The sequence below is a fragment of the Lissotriton helveticus genome, chromosome 7 (assembly GCF_964261635.1).
Source record: "Lissotriton helveticus chromosome 7, aLisHel1.1, whole genome shotgun sequence".
NCBI classification, from domain to species: Eukaryota; Metazoa; Chordata; class Amphibia; order Caudata; family Salamandridae; genus Lissotriton; species Lissotriton helveticus.
In genome coordinates, this window is record NC_136068.1 from 1,605,584,499 (window position 1) to 1,605,598,744 (window position 14,246).

The 14,246-nt window shown below is 47.7% G+C and overlaps 1 protein-coding gene across 1 annotated transcript in view; it reads left to right on the forward strand.

Annotated features, from left to right (window-relative positions):
• BAX (BCL2 associated X, apoptosis regulator) overlaps nt 1–14,246 on the forward strand; it is a 58,903-nt gene that overhangs the window by 24,270 nt on the left and 20,387 nt on the right. The window contains exons 2-4 of the mRNA XM_078655230.1: nt 6,786–6,834; nt 9,165–9,329; nt 10,380–10,515. Coding sequence (XP_078511356.1) covers nt 6,786–6,834; nt 9,165–9,329; nt 10,380–10,515 — 350 coding nt within the window. The remainder of the gene's footprint in view (nt 1–6,785; nt 6,835–9,164; nt 9,330–10,379; nt 10,516–14,246) is intronic.

Below are 14,246 nucleotides of genomic sequence, written 5' to 3' on the forward strand. Positions count from 1 at the left end.
ACCAGCATTGTTCCTCACAGGCATGCAAGATTGATGAATGGGGAGTTGCAGAGATTAGTGTAATTAGTCACGGAGACAGACGGGAAAACTTTATCAAAGAAATATGGTGTATATACTGCTGTGAAATGGTATACAATGGAAATCACAGCAAACACAAGTACTCTTGTGGAGTGCCTCACGAAAAAGAGTTCCCCGAAAGCAAGTATTCAGAGAGGTGGTATATAGGCTATGCTCCATGGGAGGAACAAAGATCTGCTGAACAGCCTAAAACAAATAAAGCAAATGTGGTAAGCCATGGACAGAATGCATTCCTAGAGAAGCTGTCAGTAAGTCCCCAATATATATTTGTAACCAGACAACTGCGCTGCCAGGTAGGCTTTAACCTAAAAAGTAGGTGTCTGAATTTGAGCAATATAAAGACTCATGTAATTCGGTAAAAAATATGGTACACAAGCTATGCTCTGTGGAAAGGGAAAACGCAAAAAGGAAGGAAACCCATTGAATAAGCAGCAAGCAAATGAGTGCCAAGAAAGCCAGACAGTGGTGAACAGTATCAGGGATTTGGAATTCCTATAGCCCGACGCCAAAGACATATTGTTTGGGGTCAAGGGCAACATATTTTCATGTGTATTTTATCCTTAGGACAAGTAGGCCCAACCCCTGCAGCACTAGCCCTTTGGCTGTCAGTTTGCGGTACCACATTATGGATCAGAGAAGGGCACTGTCTGCAGTTAAGGTAATATTTTTGCCCATATGTTAATGCTGTTCAAACTTGTATTTATGGTTCATTAATTGAAAGCCTTTATTATTAGGGTGAGCGCTTTAAGTAAATGTTGTAAGCTCAGACTTCACTACGGACAGTGGTTCCAGTATAAAAATATGTACACACATTTTCATAGTTTAGCAATATGAGGCTATGCATAATGCTCCCAGAAGGCTCTGTTTTGATACAAATATTTGCAGAAGCTTGAAATAATGATTGATGATTCTTTACTTTCAAAATAAAATGTTCTTAAAAAAAGGAAAGCAGGAAAATAAACATTTTGCTAAACTACTGAAAAATTCCAGATACCATTTCTTTACAGCATCATTTAGTAACCTGTGTTGATGCATGCTAGTATTTCCCAAAAATATTCATAATGGAAAATCAGTGTAACCAGTTTCAATAAGAGTTTGGGAAACAAAAATAAACCAGCATTAGTAAAGCCATTAGGTCTTAAATTGGTGGTCAGCTTTTTAGTTTTGTCAATGTGTGACTTGTTTTGCCATGGTTTTTGTAAAACCTTATTGGTGTGGGAGCTGCCAGGCCCTCACAATTATAACAAACCTTGGCAAAAGCAAAAAATAATTTGGTATAAAAAAGCACACACCGCCACAGTAGTTACTGCCACTAAACTAAACTACTTTGTGTGCCGATGTGAAAGAGCAGAATGCAGTCACTCATAGTGAAGCCAGCCGATACAGAGAGAGAGAGACAGAATTTTATTAAATATAAAAGGGTTCCCGGTCAACGACAGACCAAATTAGGGGCCCAATTATTAAAGAAAGTCTCAAACGGGCACCCATGGTATATGTCCTTGCATTAAGTGCAGCTCTACAGCTTTCGTAAATTCCCAAGAATTTACCGAAGTAGAACAAGAAATAGTACTCCTACTAAATATTTGTGAACTGCATTTTAGCATGATCAAATATGCATGTGTAGATTTGCTCATGCGAAAATCTAAGTGTTTACAAGTTCACTTTCCGACCAACCATTTTTTCCTCCAAGTCTGGAAGAAGGTTTACGTCTGCCATGGTCAGGAGTAGATTTCCAACATTTCTCAGTATGGGAAAATATTAGAGAAGAGTTGTTGAAAACCCTTAAAGCATGCAAGTTAGTAGGTTTGCACAGACTTCTGGGCATTCTAACCCGGGGACTATTGCTTACTGCTACCTTTAGCCCCAGTATGTAGATCTGCGGAACCGTGGCAACATAAGGGCATTGCAAGTATTCAAGCATTACTACGGTATGAGCTCTGGCATAATCAGGCTATATCAAGCTCTTATATAATGAGATTGCTGCCATAATTTGTCGCTGCACTACATGGCACCAAAGGGGCAAGTGGATTTTGTTACAGGACAAGTAGATTTATGAAGCAACCTGCCCCATGGACAAGTAGAAATGTTATTAAATTCCACACCCCTGCAGTAGGCTGGCTCTAAGCCCACTGTTAGTTTTTGTTATGGTCAAGTTATATTTTCCCTGGTCGAAATGGCAGTTTAAACTGTACCATAGGCTTTAGTGGCAGTCCTGACAGTGCTAATTTTATCGGTTGGCACAGTGAGTGCTGCAATCCACTGGTAGCATTTAATTTACAGGCCCTGGCTACATGTAGTACCATTTACTAGGGACTAACAAGCAAATTCAATGTAACAATTATGTGTACGCCAATTTTACCATGTTTTCAAGGTAGAGAACAAGCACTTTACTACTGGTTAGCAGGGGAAAAGTGCACAGTTGTCCTAAATGCAAACAAAGAAGGGTTCAGCAAAGGAAGGCAAAAGAACTGGTGTGACCCTGCAGAGAGGGCAAAGTCTGTCAATGTGTTTTGCAGCTCACTCTCTTGCGTACTTATTCCCCTCCACCTCGCTTTTGCTTCTTTCTCTCTCCATGCTCCTTCCGTAATAATGTTCACCCTCTTGTGCTTCATGCCCTAGAGCTTCCCTCTTGCTCCATGTTGCTGTCTCATTCATTTGCTGTAGCCCTTCTCCGCTTCATGTTGCTCTCTAAACTGTTTCCTTCCTCCTCATTGATCTTTCTCCATTTTCTTCCCCCACCCATAACCTGTTTCTTCCACAAACCACAACCCTTCGTGTTGCTTCATGTCACCCGCTTGTGCCAATTATTATTTTTTAGGTCGAGCATTTGAGACCTCTTGTATATACTTATATGGGTATGTACTTTGTGTGCTCTGGAGATCAGCCCTAAGACTTGTCTGCTACCACTTAGGGACTTTTTTTTCTTGTCAACTGCCTCTATTTAACTCTCTTGATAGAAAACGACCAGAAGAGTTTAGTAAAATACCAGAATTGCTTTCTGCTGAGGGACTTTTTTTTTCTGGCAACTGCCTCTTAAATTTTCTTGATAGAAAACGACCAGCAGAGGTCAGTTAAATACCAGAATTACTTTAGCATTCTCTAGATTCCAGTCCATAGAAATTGTCTTCCACAAGCACCCATAGACAATATTTTTTTCAAATCTTGTATTTTCAGTGATATGACCACCGAAGGCTCTGATTTTATATTAAAACAGAGCTTTGGACTATACATTTCTCACTGAAAGGCAGTATTTCTTTCCATGTGTTCCCATACCTGGCGTGTCACGCAGTTTGGTGCTTACTTTTCTCCCCATGTTAAAGAACAGTAGATGTTTCAGCACCCAGGCTGCATAGCTAAAAACCTATTAGGTCCCAAAGGTGAGACCGGTTGCATTGCAAATGCTTGTTTTTTTTTACCGTTCTAGCTTGCATTGGTAAACATGAAAAAAGTGGGGTAATTTTCAACATGTGGACATGCTCGTTTCGTACACCTACAAAATAACCCTGCTGACCGTGTCATAGGCTTTTTTTTTTTATTTAAAGAATTGCCATGCTGTACAGTGACGGGACTGCTGTCCAGCATTGCTAAAACCATTGGCGGCAGCATTAGGCGATAAAAGCTTTGCCAATCCTTGTAATAAATAGTTTGTAAATCAGTCAAAACAATAGATCATGTTGGATAGCTTTGTTTAAAAACAGTCTTGTATCCTGGCTGCGTGGCTCACGTCTTGTGTAGGAAGGGCAGTGGAGCGAGAATACTAAGAGCTCGTTGATCTTTTCCAGGTTAAAAGCTGCGTTGCTTTCTGCTCGCAAGCAGTCGTGTAGCAGTGCGAGCGGGGCTGGCAAAGGTCCTTCCTAAAGTAAGTCGGCTTTCGTCCTGCTCTACTTACTGGTCTGTGTGCAAAGTCAATGTGTTAAGCAAGGACACCACGCAGGCGTTCAGTCACGATCTCGGGCTGGCGAATGGGGTGCGTCAGGCTGGGTTTTCTCGTTTGCTGGATGCATATTTTACATAAGCGGCAGAGAGGGGAGAAGCAATGCAGCCCAGGAGAGAGCCCTGTTCCTGCCTCGCAAGCCCCAGCTCAGAGTGCTTTGGCGGTGATTGGCATTTGGTGTGTAGTTATAGGACTTAAAACAGGAAGGGTTAGTCTATATTGCAGCCTCCTCCTTTGTGCCCAGCTCTATAGCTGTAACTCCGTACTAAGGGCATGGCACATGCTTTATTTCTCAGATACAAGAAATATGTTTTTTACCACTTATATTCGGCCTTGCAGTAATTACCTTAATTGTCCATCGTCCCATTTACCTTCTGCCTTTTATCTTGAGAATCGCAGCCAAGGGGCCTATGTCAGTTGCTAACCTTGAGCAAATTGTAGTGGAAAATGGTCTGTCCCTAAAGCTGCTGTTTAAAAAAAAAAAATAAAGTTAACCCCTAGTGCACCAGAAGATCCTGAGGTGGTGCTGGGCAGGCACTTTATTTGCCGGTTGGAGTATTGAGGCGCACACTGCTCCAATTTAAAAAAGATTAGTTTTTTTTTAAACGTGGTAGGTTAGCCCCAATATAGTTTTTTAGTTTGTTGTCAGTCTGTAAAAGTAGACCATACGAAAAGCCAGGTCAGTCAGATATGCCACAGGTGTTTTAACTACTTTATCTAAATACTCTATGTGATCAATAGTGCACTTACCAGTAGTGTTGTACAGTCTTGTTAACACTGCTGGTAAAATCATAGCCTGCTTGGCTGGTCCTTCCAGTACACATGCTGGCACCTTAGTCCAGGGATCAAAATACTTTTACTAATCACGTGTTTGTGAAATAGAATAATTCGTTTTTTCCTTGTCCTGGAAAGGCTCTGGGGAGGACGATTAACACGCATGCCTGGTCGTTGCATATTCTGAAGAACAGAAACCGCAACGTTATACGATTCTACAGGGTGAATTAAAGGTTCGTAACAGCCGGGAAAATGTCTTGTGGAATGTGCAACCAGATAGGGAATGATGGTTGATATGGCTTCTAGCAGAAGTTAGATGTGTCAAGCCAGAGCAGATAGCACAGAGTCAAGTATAGCAACAGTTGGTAAGCCAAGCTTTAGGAGCCCGCTTTTGACCAAAGTCACACAGCAAAGGCAACCAAGAAGCAGAATCTCATTAGACAGGCGGTGTCAACGTCTAACTTTGACAAGTGAGGAGAAGACCGTCACCTGGCAACAGTTACCAGTGAATGAACTGTAGTATGTAGCTGTAGGCTTCTCCACGTGTTACGAGGATGCCAGGGTAAGCACGCAGGACAGCTTGGGAGTGAAGTCTGTGGGGTGAAAGCTGTGGCAGGCAGCCATAAACAAATCTACTCCTGCTTGATCAATGCGTGCATGATAGTTCACTTTCGGGTAAAGTTTGTTTCATGGATCTAGTTTGTTTATTTGGATGACATGCTTCTAATACGAGGTCCCTTGCTGTGTGCGCTTGCCACAGATCAGCAGAAATCTGCTATTTTTGGTCTATGAATGTGAGATTTCCTTCCACACTGCCAAAAAGTTTACTGGGAACATTCACACAGGACCGGTTAGTTGCTCCAGTATTTTCACCCCCAGCAATGAGTCAAAATATGTATTTTTTTGTGTCTGATACAAATCTTTAAATGTTGATATATGGGAGAAATCTTTGGTAAGGAACAGCTGTGTGGGGCCTTCTAAGAATAAACGAAACCCAGGGCAGTCATTCAGTTGGGTAGCGCACCCTATAAAGTAGTATTGGGGAACAGTGTTATTCTGTATGTCCTACAAAGGTTAACTTTTGGCTGTAACGTAATGTGATCTCAACATGGTGAAATAACCTCGACAAGGGCTGATCCCTTCACACAAGGAGGGATATGTCATCTTGAAATGGCTTTGGGGAGGAGGCGAGGGAAGCATCATGTATAATGTTTCTGCAACTCTCCACTAAAGTTGGTTTACTTTCTGTACTTTGCCCACTCTAGAATGTTCAGGGTATCTCCCTTGGTATTTATGGAATGTGTAGCGGGTTGGGAAAAACACTAAAGGTATTTGGAGCAATACTTATCATATGCACCACTGACAATTATGCTGGGTAGCAGTCCAACACATGTTTTTCCCCACTTTACTATTATAGGAGAAGGTCCACTTTATGCAGATCAGTAGTGGCCATGCTCCTCATGGATGCATTTTATCCAGAAATGCCAAGGGTGGCCCTTTACAGAAGAGGACACAAACTCCAGACCGGTTTCAGTCTTGCTAGCCCAGCTCTCATCAGCTTGGTATAGTTTAGATCTCTGGAACAATACATGCCCACATTAAGGCATACACATGGCTACTTGGGGCATCATTGATTTTGTCCTCCATTGGTCTACGCCATGAGTATGCGAGGCAAGACCCAAGAATGTCTGGAGTGTGCGGGATTAGACAAGGGCACGGATAATGTACATGGTGCAAATCCTTTCGAGCAAAAAAGATGGCACTAGAAGATCGATATTTACTAGAAGAGTTTGCTTTGATTTATTATTTGTAAATTGAGTAAAAACATAAGGATTTGGAGACATAAGATTCATAAGGAGGAGAGGATCTAATGTTGATACTAAGCAAGTTGTATTCTGATGCACCAGCTTTCTGTTATGGTTGATATAGGACCATGTTATCAGCAATTGCTATATGTTACTATGTTATGAAGCTTAGGATGTTTTTTTTTCTTTTTCAGGGACCAGCTCGGAGCAGATAATGCGCATGGGAGGAGTGCTTCTACGTGGGTAAGTCTTATGGGACTTGCTTGTTGGGAGGCCCCCCGCCTGTCCTCTCTGCCTGCCCCCGCCTGTCCTCTCTGCCTGCCCCCGCCTGTCCTCTCTGCCTGCCCCCGCCTGTCCTCTCTGCCTGCCCCGCCTGCCCTCTCTGCCTGCCCCCGCCTGCCCTCTCTGCCTGCCCCCGCCTGCCCTCTCTGCCCCCCGCCTGCCCTCTCTGCCCCCCGCCTGCCCTCTCTGCCCCCCGCCTGCCCTCTCTGCCCCCCGCCTGCCCTCTCTGCCCCCCGCCTGCCCTCTCTGCCCCCCGCCTGCCCTCTCTGCCCCCCGCCTGCCCTCTGTCTAGCCCCCCGCCTGCCCTCTGTCTAGCCCCCCGCCTGCCCTCTGTCTAGCCCCCCGCCTGCCCTCTGTCTAGCCCCCCGCCTGCCCTCTGTCTAGCCCCCCGCCTGCCCTCTGTCTAGCCCCCCGCCTGCCCTCTGTCTAGCCCCCCGCCTGCCCTCTGTCTAGCCCCCCGCCTGCCCCCTGTCTAGCCCCCCCGCCTGCCCCCTGTCTAGCCCCCCCGCCTGCCCCCTGTCTAGCCCCCCCGCCTGCCCCCTGTCTAGCCCCCCCGCCTGCCCTCTCTGTCTGCCCCGCCTGCCCTCTCTGTCTGCCCCGCCTGCCCTCTCTGTCTGCCCCGCCTGCCCTCTCTGTCTGCCCCGCCTGCCCTCTCTGTCTGCCCCGCCTGCCCTCTCTGTCTGCCCCGCCTGCCCTCTCTGTCTGCCCCGCCTGCCCTCTCTGTCTGCCCCGCCTGCCCTCTCTGTCTGCCCCGCCTGCCCTCTCTGTCTGCCCCGCCTGCCCTCTCTGTCTGCCCCGCCTGCCCTCTCTGTCTGCCCCGCCTGCCCTCTCTGTCTGCCCCGCCTGCCCTCTCTGTCTGCCCCGCCTGCCCTCTCTGTCTGCCCCGCCTGCCCTCTCTGTCTGCCCCGCCTGCCCTCTCTGTCTGCCCCGCCTGCCCTCTCTGTCTGCCCCGCCTGCCCTCTCTGTCTGCCCCGCCTGCCCTCTCTGTCTGCCCCGCCTGCCCTCTCTGTCTGCCCCGCCTGCCCTCTCTGTCTGCCCCCTCTGTCTAGCCCCCCGCCTGCCCTCTCTGTCTAGCCCCCCGCCTGCCCTCTCTGTCTAGCCCCCCGCCTGCCCTCTCTGTCTAGCCCCCCGCCTGCCCTCTCTGTCTAGCCCCCCGCCTGCCCTCTCTGTCTAGCCCCCCGCCTGCCCTCTCTGTCTAGCCCCCCGCCTGCCCTCTCTGTCTAGCCCCCCGCCTGCCCTCTCTGTCTAGCCCCCCGCCTGCCCTCTCTGTCTAGCCCCCCGCCTGCCCTCTCTGTCTAGCCCCCCGCCTGCCCTCTCTGTCTAGCCCCCCGCCTGCCCTCTCTGTCTAGCCCCCCGCCTGCCCTCTCTGTCTAGCCCCCCGCCTGCCCTCTGTCTAGCCCCCCGCCTGCCCTCTCTGTCTGCCCCGCCTGCCCTCTCTGTCTGCCCCGCCTGCCCTCTCTGTCTGCCCCGCCTGCCCTCTCTGTCTGCCCCCCGCCTGCCCTCTCTGTTAGCCCCCCCGCCTGGCCTCTCTGCTAGCCCCCCCGCCTGGCCTCTCTGCTAGCCCCCCCGCCTGGCCTCTCTGTCTAGCCCCCCCGCCCGCCTGGCCTCTCTGCTAGCCCCCCCCCCGCCTGGCCTCTCTGTCTAGCCCCCCCCCCCCGTCTGGCCTCTCTGTCTAGCCCCCCCCCCCGTCTGGCCTCTCTGTCTAGCCCCCCGCCTAGCCTCTGTCTAGCCCCCGCCTGCCCCCCCCCCCTCCCCCCCCCCCTGCCTGGCCTCTGGCCTGCAGAACCTTCTGCTCACTGCCTGCTGGCCCTCCATCCACTTCTGCCTTTTTCATTTGACCTCAACCCTAACCAGGCTATATATGGATAGTGTCAGGAAGCATTATTTATAGGGTCTTTTATTAGAACATAGGTTCAGCATCAGTGGCGATGGAGGACCCAAGTACATTGCTAAAAGTGAAAGACAATCTTTGAAAGAGGTGTTGGCCATGCCAAGCTGGCCAAGGGAATCTTAGCAAACGCTGCTTCTGCTTACTACAAACATTCCATAGGCAAAGGTAGTGTCCAGTCTCAGTTTATGGTTTGAGCATTGCAGTTCCATATCACTATTGATTTCTGATGCAGCGGATTTGCTTTTCTGGGCTTTTTGACCACTACAGTTCTAGACCACTCATTGACTCATTGATGATTGGTTTTTGTGCTTAGCAAAACAAAATGTTTCTGCTTCTAACTTCATATCTGTAAGTTCTTGACACACTGTTCCCTGCTGCTTTGGTACTCCTTTGTCTATAGGTTCATTGAAGACCGCGTGGAGAGGACCTGCAGTGAAGAAAAGGTCAGCCAGGCAAAGCAAGAGTTGGGAGGAAATGAGATGCCAATTGATCCCTCCACTAAGCGCCTGAGCGAGTGTCTACGCAAAATTGGCGATGAGCTAGACGGGAACATGGAGCTGCAGAGGTGACTGATGCAGTTAATTAATTCTGGGGTAGAAAAACAGGCATATAAGAGTCTTCAAGAATGTAGGGCATATTGGTAATGGCGTTGTGACAGTGTGTCTTGGTAGCGAGTGTTGCTGTGATGGAGTAAAGACAGTTGTGTTTGCATTGTAGAAGTCCAAACTTTATTTTATATTGTGACTCCACATTGCAGCGGTATGAATCTGCATATGGAAGTGCTATGTTAATGAATAAAGAGTTCTGCCGGGACAATAGATCATTGAGAGTTGTCCGCTATGGTTAAAGCACAATCATTTCATTAATTTTTCTCTCTCTCTGCTTTTGCTGAATACTGGTGTCTTAACACTGCAGTTAGTAATATTATTGAAGAAAGGAAGAAGCAATGCAACAAACCACTACTGAGAAATCCGCTATCATGCCTATTAAGTGGGAAGTAGTAAAGCGAGCAAAGTACTTTTGATATTCTAACAGATCTAAAGTTCAAGTTTCTCTAATACTAAAAGATTCTTTCCACAGAACGTATTCCTTATTTTGTACTCGAGAAGCTTGTGATGTCAGCAGAGCGGTAGGGTATTGCAAGCTGAGGAGGAGCGTGTGATGTCCGCAGAGGTAGGGGTTTGCAAGCAGCAAGATGAGGAGCAGCAGCATTAGTCTATTGAGGGACCATGGGCTTTACCCTGCTTATATTAAGAAATGAATGGGTGCCCCTTGAAGGAGAGGCTTATTCTGTATGCTTTGATTTTTAGATAGGAGATTGGTGACAGCAAGAACAGTAACTACAGGAGAAGCACTATCAATCTTATGAGTGAGGTGACTGCGTTCTGGGGCACTTGCAGTTTTCAATAGAGAGGAAATTAAATGAGGACCTCTCTATGGCAAATCGTTTAGTGAATGGGCTGCAAAAGGAAGAAATTAATCTATTGAACAAATGTTGGGCACAGTTTGAGACCGCTACGATTTAGACCAGTGTGGTGTGTTTATCTGTGTTGCCCTGTTTATAGTGTAGCTTATGATTCTAAGTAGTTAACCGTGTGTATTATGTTCTTCCTAGAATGATCGATCAGGTGCCAACCAGCTCTCCCAAAGAGGTTTTCTTCCAGGTTGCCTGTCAAATGTTTGCAGATGGGGCTTTCAACTGGGGGCGTGTGGTAGCACTCTTTTACTTTGCCTGCAAACTGGTCCTAAAGGTGAGTCCTTTCACTGTACCAACGAATGGAGTATAAATATGGTTTTGGGAGAGGATTCTTCTGACTTCTACCAGTGTACAGAGATCATTTCCGGAATCTGTGTGGATCTACTTTTTTTTATAACTTGTATAGTTCTTAATGTATATGGTGGAGCAAAAAATCTAGACACATTTCATTTGAGATGTTGCCAAAGAAACGTGTGTGGTAGGATTGAATGCATGAAATTAATTTGTACTGAGTTTTTGTGACCTCTCGTTACAGAATCGTTTCTTGCCTATATGTTTTCCATCTTTCATGAAACATTCTATTGTTTGAAATGCTTACTATATCTGAAGACAATTGACTACACAATTGAAATGCCTCTGACGTACTTGACCAGTCACTAATGTGACCGAGGTGCATTCTAGGGTGTTTTGCCAAGCTAATGGATTGTGAACACAAATGGCATGTGGACTCCTATTTTATGAATTCTGATCATAGTAAAAAGGCAGCGACCCACTCTTAATACTTTTTTTAATGCTTTACTGTTTCTTTGACACTCAGTACTGTATTCGGGGGAGGGGGTAGCAGCTCTATTCAGTCGAAGAGCCAGGTCTTGAGTGTTTTCTTGAAGATGTTCTGCTGTTGATCGGGAGCTTGTTCCAGGTCTTGGCCGTGCTGTAGGAGAAGGCTGTTCCACCTGTTTTGGCTCTGCGGATGCAAGGAGTTTCAGCGAGGTCTGCGGATCAGAAGTTTATTTTGGGTAGGTGGAAGGAGATTCTTTCGTCTAGGTATTTGGGTCCGGTGTTGTGGAGGCATATGTAGGCATGGGTGAGTATCTTGAAAGTGACTCTCTTCTCGACGGGGAGCCAGTGCAGGTTCAGCAGGTGTTGGGTGATCATGCCGATGGATGCAGAGTATGAGTCTGGCTGCGGTGTTCTGTATGGTTTGGAGCTTGCGGAGCAGAGACCTGTTGATCCCGGCGTAAGGGCATTTCCATAGTCTAGTCTGCTGGCTAGGAGTGCGTAGGCGACCGTCTTTCTTACTTCGGGGGGATCCATTTGAAGGTCTTTCAGAGGATGCGGAGTGTGTTGAAGCCGCTGGAGCCGACGGCGTTGACCTGAGGGGCATGGAGAGGGAGGAGTCTAGTACGGTTCCTAGATTTTGGGCGTGGTCGTGGGAGGGCTGCCGAGGGCAGTGGGCCACCCGATGTTGTCCCATGCAGAGGGGGAGGGTCAGAGGATGAGGACCTGTCTTCTTTGAGTTGAGCTTCAGAGAGCTGCTGTTCATCCAGGATGCAATGTCCTTCATTCTTTCCTGGAAGTTGAGTCTGGTGGTAGTGGGGTCCTTGGTGAGGGAGAGGCTGAGCTGGGTGTCCTCTGCGTAGGATACTATGCGGAGTCCATGTGCGAGGGGCGTCATGTAGATATTGAAGAGCGTGGGGCTGAGCGATGATCCTTGGGGGTGGGGGTGGGGGGGGGTAGTCCGCAGTTGATATCCGTGACTTCGGAGAGGAAGGGAGTTAGTCAGATTTTTTTTTTTTGTGTTCCGCCGGTGCGGAACGAGCGTATCCAATCGAGGGCCGTTCCTTGTATGCCCGCCTCGTGGAGTCCGGCAATGAGTGTGCCATGGAAGACTGTCAAATGCGGCCGAGAGGTCGAGGAGCATCAGGGCTTTGGTGTGTCCTTGGTTGAGGAGGGTGCAGATGTCGTCAGTGGTGGCGAGTAGAGCGGTCTCAGTGCTGTGGTTGCTGCAGAATCTGGATTGGAAGTGGTCGAGGATGGAGTTTTCTTCAAAGAATTTCTTTAGTTGTGTATTGACTGTTTTCTCCGTGACTTTGGTCGTGAATGGGAGGAGGGAGATGGGCCGGTAGTTCTTGAGGTCCGTGGGATCAGCTGAGGACTCCTTGAGCAGGGGTCTGACTTCTGCGTGTTTTTGAAGGTGGCATTGATAGTGCGTCGTGTCGTAGTTCTGGGGTGATGGCTGCTCTGTAGAAGATGTGCGGTGGGCAGGGGTTCGTGGTGCCCCCTGAAGGGATGCCTTTCATGGTCGAGACGGTGACTTCGGTGGTGAGTGGGGTCCAGGAGGAGATGGTGGGCTGGCTGGAGTAGCTGGAGAGGGAAGTGGTTAATTCTTCCATGTGTAGTACTGTTTTTTTTTTTTTTTTTTCCCCTGAATAAAATTGTACTGGGATACGCATTGAGGTTTAGTATGCATTGAAGTGTATTATTTTTTTATTTGATTTTGTGCACACTTTTTGGGGGCGGCGGGATTTTTCGAAAATATGTAAATCTGCACAAGTCATAGGCATAAAGCCAGCCTTAACTAAAAAAGGATTTTGGCTCTTTATAAATGAAGTAGGTCAGTTGAGGCCAGTGGGTTACTCCATTCTGTTGAGCCTTTTACAGTGATTGTGCATTTTTATAGCGCACAACTCGCCTAGGAAGGTATGCTGAATCCGTAGCAGTATGGGCTGAGCCAAGGTTGGGGCTAATGGAACAGTCAGGCCATCAGTTTTAGTGGAGTTCAAGAACTGAGAAGAAGTCTCTGATGTGCAGGGGTAGGCCATTTCAAGCTTTGGGGGTGATGTAGGAGAAGGCACAACCACTGAACTGGGTTCTGCGTTTGCAGGGAGTGTGGCAAGTAGGAGTCTGGCTGAGCGGAGGTGTCTGGTTGGTGTGAAGAAGTTTTGTTTGTATGCGTGAAGAATTTTCAGAGTGCTAGCTTGTGGATTGGGAGCCAGTGTAGCTCTTTGAGGGGCCATCTGATGTGAGTGCGGTGTGGGAGGGTAAGGGTGAGCCTGGCCAGAGTGTTTTGTATGTTCTGAAGACTTCTGGTCAGTTGAGGGTTGATTACAGCATCGGATGTGTTGCTGTAGTCCAGCTTCCTGCTGATGAAGTCTTGGGTGACAGTTCTGCCAGTGTTGGTAGGGAGCCATTTGAAAATGTTCTTGAGCATCTTGAGTTTGTAGAAGCAGGAGACTGCGTTTACCTGGCTGGTTATGGTGAGTTGGTTGTCGATTACTATTCCAAGGTTCTTTGTGTGGGTTGCTGGGTGGAGTGTGGTTCAAGTTTGAAAGGCCACCATATGGAGTCCCAGAGCGATGTTTCTTTTCTGAAATTACTATTTCTTCTGTCTGTGCTAAACTTGAGGCATTAGTTTTTATCCATCTGCTGCCTTTGGTCATGCAGGCAAAGAAATTGGTCCAAGTGTTTAGCGTCTTGTCAGAGATGGCAAGTATGAGCGGCGTGTCGTTAGCATAAGATATGATGATGATGATTTCGAAGGCGTGGATGATGCTGGCAAGTCCGAAAATGTAGGCCTTGAACAGAGTGGGGCTGAATGAGGTTCCTTGTGGAACTCTGCAGAAAAGGTTGATTGCATCTCGGGTGAAGAGGGCCAGGCATACTAACTGGGTGTGGCCTGTCGGGAAGAAGCAAATTCAGCGAAGTGTGGGACATTCGATGACTGCTTTGTGCAGTCGTTGGATAAGGATGGGAGACTGTCGAAGGCTACTGAAAGATCTAGAAGGGTAAGTGCTGTGGTTTCACCTCTGTCCATGTTTATCTGAATGTCATCCGTGGCTGCAATCAGGGTAGCCTGTACTGTGGTTGGTCCTGAATTCCGATTGAGTGGAGTGTGGGTAAGTATTCGTTTATCATGTTTTCTGTGACTTTTGCCAGGTGAGATAGGACAGAAATAAGCCAGGAGTTGGCCAGCGTCTTCGTTGTCTGCTGTGGATATCTTATGGA